Source organism: Acipenser ruthenus, chromosome 13, assembly GCF_902713425.1.
Source record: "Acipenser ruthenus chromosome 13, fAciRut3.2 maternal haplotype, whole genome shotgun sequence".
Lineage (NCBI taxonomy): Eukaryota > Metazoa > Chordata > Actinopteri > Acipenseriformes > Acipenseridae > Acipenser > Acipenser ruthenus.
Window position 1 is genome coordinate 20589327 of NC_081201.1, and position 17485 is coordinate 20606811.

At 39.6% G+C, this 17485-nt stretch overlaps 1 protein-coding gene across 6 annotated transcripts in view; it reads right to left on the reverse strand.

The window, feature by feature from the left end:
* LOC117418215 (G protein-coupled receptor kinase 5-like) overlaps window positions 1–17485 on the reverse strand; it is a 124884-nt gene that overhangs the window by 13111 nt on the left and 94288 nt on the right. For all 6 annotated transcript variants that reach the window (XM_059035707.1, XM_034030983.3, XM_059035709.1 and 3 more), the window contains 6 exons: window positions 14629–14721; window positions 12314–12377; window positions 10637–10777; window positions 9490–9680; window positions 2737–2774; window positions 1572–1661 (listed from right to left, as the gene is read on the reverse strand). In XM_059035707.1, coding sequence (XP_058891690.1) covers window positions 1572–1661; window positions 2737–2774; window positions 9490–9680; window positions 10637–10777; window positions 12314–12377; window positions 14629–14721 — 617 coding nt within the window. The remainder of the gene's footprint in view (window positions 1–1571; window positions 1662–2736; window positions 2775–9489; window positions 9681–10636; window positions 10778–12313; window positions 12378–14628; window positions 14722–17485) is intronic.

The window sequence follows — 17485 nt, forward strand, 5'->3', positions numbered from 1 at the left end:
TTGACTGTGGCGCTAAACTGTAAGATTGCACTGTGTCTATGAATTCGGGACAAATGCCGTCCAGGAGGCATTAAGCCCCAGACCGGGACTTGATCTTTACATTTCGTGACTGTCCCGCCCAATTAGGGACGGGTGGTCACCCTACTCCACTCAGAAACTACTACTGAACAAAGAAAAGGTGGTGGTGTTTTTTTTTTTTTAAACTTCTTGTGTTCTATGCGCAGGATGGCATCTTTACTCTTTGCGATTTCAAATCTTCATAAATCACGTATAAAAAATCAACCAATCACTGTTTAAGATTTGTCACAATTCCAGTACAACTTATATTTTGTGTAGATCCCGTGCACAGAATATTCTGCATAGTTCTAAAGTTAAAATAATGCACACTTTTTATGTTTAGTTCCTGAGTATGACCTTGGATTTTTGTCATTTGGTATTGTGTCTTTTAACATAACAGAAATCCTTTTGCACAGTTCAAGCAGCTCAGCTTAGTTTCCCAAAATGCACCAGGTGACATCTCTAATAACAGTAAGAGACACCCTTCAGACAATATAGTAATTGCTATTACAGATGAGAATCTGAGGACTGCTCCTTCATTGACTCCAGGGTTAAAACAACAAGGCTATAAACTGAAGCCCAGGAAGCTTACCCCAGTCTGAACTCCATGTAATGGTTCCAGAAAGTGGTTGCAGTGTGTATCGTGGTATTGCCGCTTGTAATTGACTTGCCGATACTCCAGCCCTGTGTTGTGACAGGACGAGTCTCATCGATATGTCTGTGTTCAGAGACCCCTTCCAAACCTGGGCTGGGCTTCAAATCCCTACCCACACAGAACAGGTCACCTGATCTACTGACAGGGTTGTTTACATAACGGGATGTGCTGCTACAGTACTGACAAACTGCATTTACACGAATGGATGTGGTATGAAACAACATGTACTGGGAATGCAGCAGTTTATTGAACAATTGAAGGGTATTGATTAATAAGCCCTTCTCTGCGACACTCTAAATGAATGTTATGCTGGTGCCAGGGAGGTCCAGTCGTTGACGGAGGGAGGGTTCAGGAATGTTACTCTCCTAGAACCAATCACTAAAAGGTTCTTCAGTAAAGCCCCTCAAAATTAATTCGATTTGCTCCTGTTGATGGCACTGTAACGCCATGTTCAATATTAAGACCACCCCCGTATTCCGTATTAAAGCCACCACTAACAGTCCCAAATGTATCAGAGCTCTTCAGTAAAGTGTGTGAAGTATGCAGAAGTAGAGAGAATCATAGAACACAGCTGGGTACCTTTTATCAGTTTTCATGAATACAATCCAGTTTAGTTTTCTATTCTAGACTAAAGAAAACAGCTCAATGTGTGTAAAACTTGATTGAATCCATCAACAGGGGCATTAATAAAGACTTTGTGAATACTGTGGTCTTTGAATTTCCTCCTCTTTGTCACCTTTGATTATGGGTCCAGTAAGTGAAATGTTTTGTAGCCATATTTGCTTCTTGGGCTTTTTACACAACTTTAATACAGACCTGGGACTGTGCCCGTGTGCCAGTTAGAGCATAGTGAACTCACCCATGTAGCCCACTGTCCCGACACGTCCCCGAATCGTTTCTCCAGCTGGGATTTTGATAGCCAGCCCCAGATCAGATATCCTAATGTGGCCTGCACAAGAAAACAGACACTGGGAGCTTACACAAACACCACTGCAGCTCAGTATACAACATGGCCATTCAACACAATGAGAAGCCATCAATCTTATCTGTGTGGCGCACACAGCTCCCTAAACATCCCTTCAATATAGCATGACTGGGATCATATCCAACAGGTGTGTAGCGATACACTGATGTCAAGATTATTATTTTTATTATTTATTTCTTAGCTGACGCCCTTACCCAGGACGACTTACAATTGTTACAAGATATCACATTATTTTTACATACAATTACATTATTTTTGACACATTATTTTTACATACAATTACCCATTTATACAGTTGGGTTTTTACTGGAGCAATCTAGGTAAAGTACCTTGCTCAAGGGTACAGCAGCAGTGTCCCCCACCAGGGATTGAACCCACGACCCTCCGGTCAAGAGTCCAGAGCCCTAAACACTACTCCTCACTGCTTTGAGAAAGAAAAAGAGCTTCATGTGGGTAGTGCGGTTGGATTAAATTATTGTTTCGAATACCAAGCTTGAGCTATATCCTTGAAAGAGGATAGTTATTTTCCTAAAACCATCGCAATCTTTTTTTATGCATTCAAGTTAGCATATTTGTTTTTCTTTTGTTGTATCTATGTTTTATATGTATCACGATATGCAGGGAATGATACGACACGCATCACAATACATGCACTGGTCCTGATGGGCTGCTTGTATGATGTGTAATAAGATAATTTAATGAAGGACTATTGTGTTAAAAGACAACATAAATGAGTTAGGGAGAGTATGTATTCATACCAACTATAAAACACACTTATTCTTCATTCAAGAACAACTTGGTGAACTACAATGAGCTGTGCTGTGCTTTTGGTCTTGTATCATGACACAAACGATATATACCTCTATTACGATACGATACATCATGTAAAGAAAGAATCACGATGCATTGATACACAACCTGACTTATGGGACACCCTGTGTAAAGTTGTAGGTATCTAAGAAAGCAGCCAGCACACCAATTACACAAACAGCTCCTGAGTCTTCAGTAAGAGGGTGAAAAGAGATGTAGATTTTCTTACCATCATCGTCCAACAAGATGTTTTCTGGTTTCAAATCCCTAAAAAAGACATAATGAAGAAAGAAGATATTTTAAAATAACGTGCACCTCGCATTTCTAATGAAGTAGTCTGAACCCACAACGTGAAAGATAAATCAGCCAGAAGGGGGACTGATCCCCTGTACAGTCTCCACAGGATTTAGACCAGCAGACCACAGGAAACAGGTTTCCAGGTAAATAAGGTAGATACACCTTGGCTTAGCAGTCAAGACAGGAACATAACACAAGCAGTGTTGGGCACAGTACTGAAAACAAGTAAAGTGTTACTTGTTTCTTCAGAAAAAACGAATATAATGTCCTTACTTACTATTTCATTAAAAAAAAGTAGGCTATTATATTATTCGTTATATTTCTTTCTCTTGTCCTGCGAAACAGTTGTTTTGACTATTGTTTACTATTAACTGTATGTCTGGTAATTAATTTATTAAATGTGTCGGGTTTTAAAATGTTTGCAGTATAACAAACAACTCTTAATTTACTGGATAGAACAAACTGTAATCATTACAATACATGCGACTTTGCATAAGTCATAATAAAAATAAAAACTTAAGTTACATAAAGGCTTTTTATAAGAGAAAAGCGAGCGTTAGTTGGGGAAAATCTGACATAATATATATATATATATATATATATATATATATATATATATATATATACAGTGCCTTGCAAAAGTATTCAGACCTGAATACTTTTGCACAAGTTACACAAATTAATTAATGTAATAGATACACATGTATTTTGTAGATACATACTTCTGCATCAATTATACTGTAGTATTTTTCGTACGCATGCAATTTGAGTTCTTTAAGTTTACATTCCGTACACTGTTTTAAACGTTTAGTTTATAAATCTAAATAGTCATTGTTGTTTCGCATTAAAAGGAGCTTAGGTTACTCAAGAAGAAGCTGTTTATGTTCCTGTCAGGATCTCTGTTATTTCTTTATTAAGCTCTGTAGTCAAGCCAGTTAATCTCACAATGAAAGCTGTGTTCAGGGTTTCCATGTGCTCAAGCAACACAGCAGTTACGTCTTTATGGACTGCTGTAAGCCGACTTGTTCGTGTTTCCGGTTTAATGGCATGAGATGCTGACTGAAAATACAAGTTCACATTTACGGGTACAGCTGAACTGAAATGTACTTTGGCTTTAAAAAAAGAAAAGACCACCAATGTAGGTGTAGAACAGAGAAAAGGTAACGAGACAAGCTTGTTTTTTTTTTCAGAAAGTAACTGTAACTCCCATTAAAAAGCTAACGCGTTACATTACCTTGTTATTGACAAAGTAATATTATTACATTAGTCTCCGGCTAAGAGCACACCCCTCGGGAAGAAAGTGAAGTGTTATAGCCAAAGTTTTCTCTAAGACGGAATTAGCCACCAGACACAATATCAATCAATCAATCAATAAATAAATAAATACAAAAATGTTAATAACTGTCAAACTAAATTAACACTGCACCCCTACAAATGTAAAAAAATGCAGCAGCAATATACAGACGTGCTCAAATTTGTTGGTACCCTTACAGCTCATTGAAATAATGCTTCATTCCTCCTTAAAAGTGATGAAATTAAAAGCTATTTTATCATGTATACTTGCATGCCTTTGGTATGTCATAGAATAAAGCAATGAAGCTGTGAAAAGAGATGAATTATTGCTTATTCTACAAAGATATTCTAAAATGGCCTGGACACATTTGTTGGTACCCCTAAGAAAAGATCATAAATAACTGGATTATAGTGATAGTTCAAACTAATTAGTTTCTTTAATTAGTATCACACATGTCTCCAATCTTGTAATCAGTCATTCAGCCTATTTAAATGGAGATTTAAATAGTCACTGTGCTGTTTGGTATCATTGTGTGCACCACACTGAACATGGACCAGAGAAAGCAAAGGAGAGTTGTCTGAGGAGATCAGAAAGAAAATAATAGACAAGCATGGTAAAGGCTACAAGACTATCTCCAAGCAGCGTGATGTTCCTGTGACAACAGTTGCAAATAATATTAAGAAGTTTAAGGTCCGTGGAACTGTAGCCAACCTCCCTGGGCATGGCCGCAAGAGGAAAATCGACCCCAGATTGAACAGAAGGATAGTGCGAATGGTAGAAAAAGAACCAAGGATAACTGCCAAAGAGATACAAGCTGAACTCCAAGGTGAAGGTACGTCAGTTTCTGATCGCACCATCCGTCGCTTTTTGAGCGAAAGTGGGCTCCATGGAAGAAGACCCAGGAGGACTCCACTTTTGAAAGAAAAACATAAAAAAGCCAGACTGGAATTTGCTAAAATGCATATTGACAAGCCACAATCCTTCTGGGAGAATGTCCTTTGGGCAGATGAGTCAAAACTGGAGCTTTTTGGCAAGTCACATCAGCTCTATGTTCACGGACGAAAAAATGAAGCTTTCGAAGAAGAGAACACCATTCCTACAGTGAAACATGGAGGAGGCTCGGTTATGTTTTGGGGCTGCTTTGCTGCGCCTGGCACAGGGTGCCTGGAATCTGTGCAGGGCACAATGAAATCTCAAGACTATCAAGGCATTCTGGAGCGAAACGTACTGCCCAGTGTCAGAAAGCTCTGTCTCAGTCGCAGGTCATGGGTCCTCCAACAGGATAATGACCCAAAACACACAGCTAAAAGCACCCAAGAATGGATAAGAACAAAACATTGGACTATTCTGAAGTGGCCTTCTATGAGTCCTGATCTGAATCCTATCGAACATCTATGGAAAGAGCTGAAACTTGCAGTCTGGAGAAGGCACCCATCAAACCTGAGACAGCTGGAGCAGTTTGCTCAGGAAGAGTGGGCCAGAATACCTGTTAACAGGTGCAGAAGTCTCATTGAGAGCTACAGAAAACGTTTGATTGCAGTGATTGCCTCTAAAGGTTGTGCAACAAAATATTAGGTTAGCGGTCCCATCATTTTTGTCCATGCCATTTTCATTTGTTTTCTTATTTACAATATTATGTTGAATAAAAAATCAAAAGCAAAGTCTGATTTCTATTAAATATGGAATAAACAATGGTGGATGCCAATTACTTTTGTCAGTTTCAAGTTATTTCAGAGAAAATTGTGCATTCTTCGTTTTTTGTGGAGGGGTACCAACAAATTTGAGCACGTCTGTATAAAGACATGCACATTATTTAACAGAATGGTGAAGTAACTCACCAGAATGGGAAACACAAAATTGCGTGTTTGTTCGAGCTCTTGAAAAAAACCTGAATCAATCTCCATCTTTGTGTAGAAAGAGAAACAGCGGCGCATTTTGCCGTTTTGTTTACATGCCATGTTATAGTGATGAGATGCACTCGTGGAAATCAGAATACAAAACAATTCAACGATATGACGGCGGTTCTGGAAAGATTTAATAAACCAGTCAGTGTGCCTCAAGACACTCTCGCGATGACAAGTCGCTTTTGAAAAGACTGAATAAACCATTTTAATTTAACTTTGAGGACGATGAGTTATGTTACAAAACTGTATTGTATCAGTTGTGAACGAATTGCTATCCGTGCCAAGAAGGTGCTCGTTTAAGCTTTAAGTTCCTGTTCCTTTAGCCGGAGCATTTACAGTGGGGGAAAATCCATTTCAACACAAGGGTGTTCCCTTAGGAGGGGTTCCTATAAGCGGACTCTACTGTACTTAACCTCAATACAAGCTATATAGTGATAGAAACCTCAGAACTTTTACCAACCAATTCAGAAGCTCTATTGCAGGGCACTACCGTGTGTGGTTTAAAAAAAACAAAACAAAAAACACTAAAACGAAAAAGATTTTAAATGCACTCAAAATGGAAAGGATCACTACATACAGTGCCGTGAAAAAGTATTTGGCCCCTGTCTGATTTTCTGCATTTTTGCACACTTTTCACATTGTGTGGGTTGTAGTAGTATATAGAGGGAGTCTGAGAGAAAAAATGACACCAAAGTTTGGTGCTTCTTTCATTTGTTTGGTGTGCAAGGTAAACAAACATGCAATCTTCAGGTGTGAAAAAATTTAATGCCCCCCCTAGTTAACTCAACCCAATTAAAGGGATAATTAGGGTCAGCTGTTTGAGTACTTTGGTTAACAACCAGGCCTGATTTGGGCCAGCCCTGCCCAATATAAATCTGACTAACTTTGGCCCTTACCGTCAGAGTGAAGTTGTCAGCACACAGGTTCTAGAGGCACATCATGCCACGAACAAAATAAATTCCTGAAGACCTCTGGAAAAAAAGTTGTTGAAGCCTATCAGTCTGGAAAGGGTTATAAAGCCATTTCTAAGGCTCTGGGGCTCCTCCGAACCACAGTCAGAGCCATACTGTCCAAATGGAGAAAGTTTGGGACAGTAGTGAATCTTCCCAGGAGTGGCTGTCCTGCCAAAATCTCTCCAAGAGCAAGGTGTACAATCGTCCAGGAAGTCACAAAGAACCCTAGAACAACATCCAGGGATCTGCAGTTCTGCATGGAGGAGTGGGCCCAAATTCCTCCACGGCGCTGTGGGAGACTAATCAATAACTACAGGAAGCATTTGGTTGCAGTTATTGCTGCTAAAGGTGGCGTAACCAGTTATTGAGTCTAAGGGGGTGATTACTTTTTCACACGGGGGCATTGGGTGTTGCATAACTTTCTTTAATAAATAAATGAAATAAGTATCACATTTTTGTGTTATTTGTTCACTCAGGGTCCCTTTTATCTAATATTAGGTTTTGGTTGAATATCTGATAACATTCAGTGTCAAAAATATGCAAAAAAGCAAAAAATCAGACAGGGGGCAAATACTTTCACGGCACTGTATTCCGGTATCCAGGCACCGTGTTTCCCCTTCTATTTCCCGCTGGAATTGTGATTAAGACCTGGCCTGCCCAGTATGTTCCACTAGAATGCCTGCTTAAAGGAGCATTGCCTAGCTGGAGAAATTCCACAGACGTACTGTATTTCACTGGAAAGCAGCCACCTACGTCATACTCGCTCCAGCCCCATAAAGAGTGCATTGACACAGAGCGCATTCACAGGTGTGATGTTTTGTGTACCAATCTGGTAGCTGTGAAGGCTGTGTTGTAAACTTAACCAAGTGCTTTGCTTCCTCCTTCAATATTTGTCTTTGGGTTCATTGTCTTTGAAGTTTCACATACAGTATAATGTTCTCTGGTGAAAGGAGAAACAATGGGCCCTATAAACGTCTACTGCAAAATTAACGACTGTATAATCTGTACAAGGAAATCTAATACACTTGGGCAGTCAATTCAAACTGCCAACTAACACAAGAGGGCAGGTCTATGGCTAGAACATTACTATTTGTATACATTTAATATTAAATGGCCTTTAAGTGAGTAAACTTTATCATTAACCATAACCCATAATCTAGGTGGGACATACAGACGGATGTAAGGACAGGAAAGACTCCCTCCTATATCTGGTACTCTCCATAACATAATGTCATGTTAAAACCAAACTTCATGACAGTTCTCCAGATATATGGTAAAATGTAAATGTGACATACATGCATACATATATATGTGTGCCCGATTCCACTACTGAATATCCCTGTCTCTACATTGGGTTTGAAGTCATTCCTGTTACCTGCATGTGTGATGCATGCTGTTTAAGTATGATCACTTGGCAAGGACCTCTCCTTATAGGGAACATCCTGCGCACCAAAAAAGTGATAGAGGGTGGAAAAACTGGCCTCCCGAAAGATAGAGGCACTAGGCTGACAGAGACGTGAACTCAACAAGACGGCACATACAGTAGGTATAGAGTCCAGTTGCGACAGCCATCTTGGGGAGGTCTGTACCGGTGTATTATTTATTTATTTATTTATTTGCAGACTCCCTTATCCAGGGCGACTTACAGTTGCCACAAAACATCACAGAACAAAGTATCACATTACAGATAAGAGTAGTTATAAAGTACAATACAATCAGTAGAAAATAAGATCAAGAGCAAAATAAGTGTACTGAGTTTCCCGCTAGTTAAGAGGTTTCAGCAACAGTTTATCAAGTAGTGATTGGCTGTAGCGGATTAACGGGGTGGGGCGGAGAGTGTGGTGTAGGTGCGATTCACACCAGAGATGAAGGGAAACAAACCACAGAGATCTTACAATTGTTGACTGCCTTTCTCGGGAGGACTAACGCTGCCAAGGACCCACGAACCAAGGGGGTCCGAAGCGCAGCTGAGGAGTGAGACCTGGACCTGGACACGTGGCATTGTTGTAAATACGTGTGTGCACTGTGTGGGTGTAAATACGTGTGTTGTCATCATAAATACTTGTGTTGCACCGAAATCCAGGGCTCTGTCCATTATTTTTATATTACCCACACCCCACCACAGATGGCTTTTCTGATTGGTTACAAATATTCCCAGTATGTTGAAGTTAAACACTTAAACAAGTTTAATATGAGGGACTATAGACTGCTGAGGATCTTTCAGCCAATCAGAGTACATGTTTCACTTGCCTGTCCACAACACATCACAGAGAAAGTGGCTTTGGTAGGTAGCCTATTGTGATGTCACCATTTCGAACTGAATTTGCAGTTGAAAGGGGATTCCGAGAGGTGCCTCAGGTTTGTTTTCTTAAAGCAGGATTGACGTTAACCGTAATGATAATGAGAATAAAGTAAGCTAAAAACACAAAATAGCACAGCTGCTCTCATGAATTGGCGTACAGCAGCACATGTGACCAGGACAGTGAAATGAGTGAAATGAACTGTGAAATCTGACTCAAAGATCACGCGCTTACCTGTAAACAATACATTCTCGGTGGAGATCTTCAAGGCCGCACAGGATCTCTGCAGAATAGAACAGGGCGCGGTCCTCCTCGAAGCCAGGATTCCCCATGCTATAGATGTGGAACTTCAAGTCACCTCCGTTCATTATGGTCAAGACTAGACACAGTGCATCCTTTGTTTCATAGGAATAGGCTAAATTAACCTGAAGGTATAATTAAATGACAACTTCTTTAGAGAAAGCAAAACAGCCGTTGGTAGCTTTTAAAAATAAAACTGTCATGTCTTGTTTTGTTATACAGGAATTACGGCTTGAGGCAGACTATTAATACAACATCTCAGAACATGTGCTGGAAATGACCTCATTTTGGCATTTTCTCATGTTTACAGATTTTGTTCAGTCTAATTTAATGGCTTCCTTTTAAGTAAGTAGCTTCAAATGACCCTTTTCTGATGTTTGCAATAATTCTGAGAGGTTCTTATTGCAATTTCTCAAAGGCTGCTCTAGTTCCAGTTGCCTGACAGAGATCTGGAACACAGATTAGATCAGCAGAGGTAAGAGCCAGCGCCATCTAGTGACCTGCCACTCTGGAATGAAGTTTCTTTTGGCCAATCTAGCCTGCATTACATATATCTAATGCAGCAGTGTGGAGTAGTGGTTAGGGCTCTGGACTCTTGACCGGAGGGTCATGGGTTCAATCCCAGGTGGGGACACTGCTGATGTACCCTTGAGCAAGGTCCTTTACCTAGATTGCTCCAGTAAAAAACCCAACTGTATAAATGGGTAATTGTATGTAAAAATAATGTGTAAAAAACAATGTATGTAAAAATAATGTGATATCTTGTAACAATTCTAAGTCGCCCTGGATAAGGGCGTCTGCTAAGAAATAAATAATAATAATATCTATTGTAAGGAACTTGAGCAGTCCCTCAACTCCTAGTTAAATCCCCTTAATTATATATATAAAAAAAACACAATATTTGAGTAGTTATATAAGAACCACTCAGAATTATTGCAAATGTTATAAACAGGTAAGAGAACAGTAAAATGAATTTGAAGCTGCCTTCTCTTTAATACAAGATATTTGGGAAAGCACCCAAAACTGTGTCATAGTCAAAGTGTTTCCACTCATTTCAAAGAAAGGCAGCCCTCATACTTACTACAAATCTACTGTTGACTTTCTCTAGGATCTGTTTCTCGTTTAGCGCCATGGCTTCTCCTTTCCGCTTCTTTATTCGCTTCTTCTCTAACCTTTTACACGCGTACATCTTTCCTGTGGCTCGTACCTGGCATGCACACACCTGGCAGACGACAAGCAGAAGAAGGGATCTGTTTCAGCACACACCTTTACTGCATGTTAACTGTCTCTCCCATGACTGACAACTTCATGTTTAATCCTATATTCTGTTGTGTATAGACTCTGTAGTAAAACTTTTCTAGACTTCTCGTCAGAACAGAAATCATTTTATAAATGTATTTTAGTATTACTACATATTTAAACCAAAACGTGTACAGTTGTTGCATCAGCACTTCTTTAATTTTCTATGCTTATTTTGCCAGATGAACTTCTGATCAAGTCAAATCTGACTATTGTCACCATTTATTTATGCTCTGTCTCTTTGAAGTGATATTAAAAAGGTTTGGCTGTAGAAGCTTTCATAACTTGACAAAAAAAGTGTATATGTGGACACTGCATAACTAACTCAAGATATAACACATCTGTAATATTTTTTTTAACCAGTCTAACATCATATTACGTGCGTTCTTCTACTCTACAGGATACTGAATGGTGGTTCATGGTATGCGGTTTTTCATTCGCCGCAGGAGGATGTCCCAATAAATCATGAACCCTGACAGGGCCAAGGGGTTTATGTAAGGATTCATTTTGAAACCTGTTTATGGCCTTCAGCTCAGTCTGTCAATTTGCAGCCTCTCTGCTTCCTACTGCTACTGGTGTTAATGAAGGGTCTACAGGCTGTTCTGATAAGTCAGACGCAGGCAGATCGAAACTTGCATTTCTTGACTAAACTCGTTCAAGGAGTCCAAATCAAAACAACAATTGAAATTTGACATTATTTCAGAAATGTTAAAGTTGTATAAAGCATGTATCGGTGGCAGTATTGTTTGATACTGAAGCACAGCTGTGTTGAATTTCAGCAGCACAGCACTGGATTGCAATGTAAACAAACACATTCAAAACTAGTAAACATGCTATTCAATTTTATCCCATGCTAGATATACCCACGCTTGTGGTCTAAAATGATTTACTGCCTCTGAAGCGAGGTGGTTTAGAAAGACCACTAGGGCCATGTGTGATAAGGGGCTGTGGGTTTCCACTGACAGACAGGAAGAGACACAGAAGCGATGTTGAAACGCTGTGCTGGCAGGAATTATTTACAACAACAAAAAACATGTGACCACTAGTAATGGTAGCGCACGAGAGACATACAGTAAGTGTAAGACGAACGGGAACAGAAATGAAAAAAAGGCCAACTAAAAGCACTGGGAAAACAAACTAAGAAACAAAAAGTTGACGTCAACACGGTGGATGCTACTCTCGCTGAGACACTTAGCTATGTTAGTGGGATTTCAAAAGCCCTAAACTAATCCTTGCTCCAAATGATAATAAAAACCCTGAAAGTCAGGTTTGTTGTCTGGGACAGCGTGGGCGGTCCTGTCCTGGTTCATTAGCCCAAAGGGCCTGTCAGAGGCTCCCTTTATAGCTCCACCGGGAAACGCCCACCATGAAAGCACAAGATTTCATTTTTATATTGGGGTTGTCTTATACCACATAAATCATTGTACAAATGATTCACGTTAATGACTACAGGTCTTACCTCGCCAAAGCCTCCTTTTCCTAGTACTCTGTATTGTCTAAATGTGTTCTTTGTTACCGGTTGCCTGAAAAAAAAAAAAAAAAAGAAAGAGGAAATAAAACAGAAAAGTATTGTAATAATTTTTTTCCCCTCTCCGTGAGGTTGCCTAATACAGACATAGGAGCAGGATCACAAAAAGGTCTTTCAAAAGCATATTAAATACCTTTACAAATACTGTATGATGACTACCAAAAGACACATTCAAAAACAACATGTGCTTTCAGATGTCTCCCAAAACTGGCAAAAGTTAGGTTGGAGAGAGTGGCTAAAGGCATAGTGCCATTTAGACCAGGAGCTTTCAGGGAACACGAAGCACCATGCTGGTTAGCGGTGTTGAGAGGTTGAAACAAACAGAGAACAGGGTTATGAATAGTTCAGAACAAACAGAGACATGGGTTACAGACCGTTTAGAACCTGGAGAAAAACAACAGCTGCTTGAGGTTCATTTACCCTGGTAAATCTGCACACTAATTTTGCAGTTTTCCCATACTGTTATATTAGCATTTACCATAGTTTACCATGATTTGCCATGTTTTTAAATATGCTAGGGCTTTGCAAAGCTTAATCTACAGGGCACATTCTGTGCACCACTAGATAACAGTCTTCCAAGTGGATACAATCCATGTGCAATGGATCTCCTCCTAGCGCCTGATGAGTTAATAACACTGACATCAGCAAAAGCCTCTCTATTGGAGAGCTTGCTCTTCAGTCGAATGGTAAGACATTTAGTGAAATTGTAAGGCATTTAGTGGAATGGTAAGACGTTCGTCTTTGAACTGTATGGTTTGCAGTTCAAATCCAGCCCTTTCCTTTCCATTCGATTCATTACAAGTCAAGGATGTTATATTAAGGAGGGAGGCTGTTCCCTCCAAGTTTACTCAATGCATCCTCTAATTAGAGCTTTTATGACAAGCGCTTTGGCGCTGTTGTCGATGGACTCAATATGACGTTTGTTTATCCAAACTGCACCATCCTGTGTTATAATCGCAGGATAACAGGTTTTGAAATCTCAATGAAAGTGAATGGAAGAGTGATTTTTAAAAACTATTTAAAGGTCTGTATGAAAATAACCACAAGGGCTGCACTGGTAGTTTCTTCCTTATAGAGAGTTTTTTTAAATTTTTATTTATTTTATTTTTAAATGTAGTCGTTGCCAGTGGTTTTTACCCCGGTTTTCTCCCCAATTTGGAATGCCCCCCCGCCCCCGGCGACTCGGGAAACGGAGGCTGGAACACATGTTCCTGCCAATCCGTAATTTTTTCGCACTGTGGATCCACAGCGAATCACCAAACCTATAGTGCCGGAGGACAACACAGATCTGAATAGCTCCACTGCAGACCCGCAGGCGCCCTGTCAGCCACAGGGGTTGCTGGTGCGCGGTGAACTGTGGATTTCCCTGCCGACCTAAGCCCTCCCTACCCGGGGGCGCTCGGCCAATTGTGCGACGCCCCCTAGGAACCCCCCCTACAGTCAGCAATGACATAGCCTGGATTTGAACCTGTGATCTCCAGGCTGTAGGGCACATCCTGCACTTATGATTTGGACTTGAAACTCAGAGTCTCACTAAAGTGGCTGTAGCCAACAAAATAACCCCATACCTCTTAGCTAGAGTGCACTTCACAATGCAACTTTAAGAGCTGCAAATGTTATAGCAAGGGAACAAGGGGGGGGGGGGGTACCTATGCACACCATAATGGTCATGTTCATTCTCCATGCAGCAGACACAATGGTAAATATGTTGCTGTAATGCTAAAGAACACATTGATGATTAGGAATACATATTGTGGGATAATACAAAAGGTACAGAATGAAACATCAAGTACTTCAGAGGGCATGAAGTATTCCATTAAAGTCTGGGCTGTTTGTTTATTGGTAACTTTCTTGTTAGACTATTTGGAAGGAATAGATAACCCACTGTCTCTTTCTGCCATCTCTTTATGCAGCTACCTCTGTTATAAGACTCCAGTTGGATGCCACCCAGTCTTTAAACAATATTCACAATTGTAATAGTCATTTATAACTACCTCACTAAAGCACGCAAATCGTTTGCGTCCAACATTAGGTTTATAGAGAGGCCCACACAAAAACTATCCAGCCGCTATTGTTTCATATGAAACTAGAAACAGAGGGCTTATTCACACAGTAAATACTGTATTGAACTTTCCATAGGCATCCCGTTGTATAATTGAACGCTCAAACCTAAAAAGAAAAGGAAGGACCACACTAAGACCTCTTGAAGAGTGGGTTGAGCTGATAATTCCACACACAATGCTTACCTTTCTAGCCACTTCCACTGCAGGAACCTGTCGAAGTGCATGCTGTTCTGGTATTCTCGGAACGGCTCTCCGCTCAGGTAGTCTTGGACGGATCTGTCTCACAGGAAGCATAAGCACAACATTATACTTTTTATCATGTTATACAGCACCTGGTGACTGAAGTGCAATGCAGACATGAACCATCTCTACTGGACAAAGGCAGTGCAAGGCAATAGCTTCTCTGAGTATCCAGTGATTCAACACAAGGTTTTTTAAACAGCCCCATCTTTGCATCCTGTCTGACTGTGTTGTTTACAAGTAACATAATGTTTTGTAGTGCATATGAAGTGGAATGGAAATGTGTAAAAGCTCTGTATCGTTGGAGGTTAAAAAAATATGAAACAGTTCAACAGTTCTTTCACATGCTGTTTACGATTTCATTCTGAGTGGGTCTAGGTTTTGTTGGTGTTGTGTTACTAGATTTTTTCTCTCTACCTGACTTTGAACTTGCTGTGGGCTTGTCTGAAGAGTCCTAAGTGCCAGAACACATATGTTCCTTCCTTTCAAATCATGTGACAGTGTGACTGAACTCTGCCAGTGCTCTGTTAATACAAATGTAGAGTAGGTGGAGGTGGCAGAGTTGAAAGGTTTTATTGTCACATGATTTGAATTGAATGAGGAAGCCTGTTTAGTCTTGGCACTTAGGATTCTCCAGACAAGCTCAAAGCCAGAAAAGGGTATATTTAGAGAAAAAAAAAAGATAACTCTGTATTGGAGCAACAGAACAAGAATTTGGGGTTGCTCTTTCCCGTACGGAGTCTAGCCCAATGCATAGATCGATTGCTTCTTTTTCCTTTTCATACATGCTGAATAAATCTGGCCGAAGATCCCCATCTAATCAAAGTTTTTCTGGTATTCAACACACCCCTCTTACAGAATAATGAAAAATAATTTCTGTGGCAAATATGGAAATAAAGTTTCTTGTGCTTACATACACAAACCTCTCCAATAAAAAAAAGTGGAGGGAATTTATAACACAAATAAATATCTGTGCTTGCTACTAAACTTACAACCTCCTTTCAAAGCTAAAACTGAGGTTAGCTACTAGCGAGCCCAGAACTATTTTTTTTCCCCGAAGACAACTTGACAAAGTAAAGCACAAATGCTCTCATGTTGGGGAATGAGTGATTGTATAAACATTTTCCAAGAGTAGGTCTTGGAAAGAACGCGTAATGTAAGCCATAGCTGGAGCATTCCTCCATCTAAATGAACTGAACACCCACTTGAGTTTCATTCACAGCAATGTGAAGTTTTCTTTGGACTTGGGGGTTGTTTGGGTCTTTTCACACAACAGGGGTACTTAGCTGGCTCCGTGGGTTAGATTAGAAAAATAAACACTCAGATGTTGAATATGTTTTTTACAAGGCAGAGCCCGACATATACCAGTGTAGAACTCTGACAGTATTACTGTTCCTGATCAAAGTGCTGTTTGTTGGCTTGTTTATTTTTTTAATTTTGAAGTTACATATTACTGACCCAACTTAAATTATCACGTACCACAAAAGGTGGACTACTACACTTTCTGTAGGGGATGTTATCTCTCGAATGAGGCACACTATCATGCCATTAACAAACATAATCACACGATTTCTCCGGAAAATACGTTTCTGATCTATTCATGGTTGATAAACGGATGCATTGTTATTGCATTTGTACAGCTATAGCCAAAGGTTTTGCATTGCCCTATAGAATTAACACATTTTGCTTCATAAAGTGCTAAATAATGTTACGGTTAACATGTTGAATTACATACTGCTTTGTAGTTTTCCATATAAACTGACAAAAATGGAAAGACATTTCGAAATCTAACATAAAATACTGTACTACTATTACAGCGTCCGGTAGACTTTTTGTGATATCATTTTGTAGTTTCTTTGATTACATGATGTTAAAATAAAGATCTAAATTACGTTAAATTTTTTTTTTTTTTTTTTTTTTAATTATGTCTCAATCCTAAAATTGTAGGTAATACAAAACGTTTGGCCACAGCTATAGTTTCATACAAGTCCCAAAATTCACTATAAATAAAATACAGTAAGTGTCGGTAATTTTGATCTTTGTGAAAGTGACTCTAATTAATGCTTTGTGGATGGCTCTTTACCTCAAATCACCGTGGGAACCGACCCCCTTTCTTTTAATTGAACTTGTCTGCGTGAGACTGCCTACTTCAAGCTGCTTCTCAGCTACTGTGCAATGGACAATTTAACTTGGGATGGCAATACTGTACATACATACCACTTGTCCAATTCTGATGACACCTCCTTAAGCACAAGTGTATTATTATTATTATTATTTATTTATTAGCAGACGCCCTTATCCATATGCAGCCTGTCTCTGTCTCCTAAATATTTACATATATCTAGAAATGATGAAACTTGAAAATAAGATTCTTTAGCAAGTATTAAGATTATCTAAACCTGCGGGGAAGATTAGGAATCACGTTCTTGGGATACTTCACTGATTTTTAAGGACATCTGGAGATATGCATACAATCTTTTTTTCAAGGCCCTGCTTAAAGTCATTAATACAAAATCTGTTGACTTTACGCGACCCCCTTGAAGACGAAAGCAGAGCCACAGTACTGCAGCATCGATACATTCTTTTCACTAGCGTTACTATTAAAAATATCCAAAAACAGGTTAATGTGTGTCTTTTACATAGGAAAATGTGATGGCAATACATATTAGGCAAGAGCTGCTGGGATATATTGTTAGATCTAGATATTTCTGGGAATTTTAATGACAAAGAATTGGAAGGTGCATTGTACCAATGATTAAATGTTACTGGCTGTCCTCCATTTCTGACCCATGTATACAAG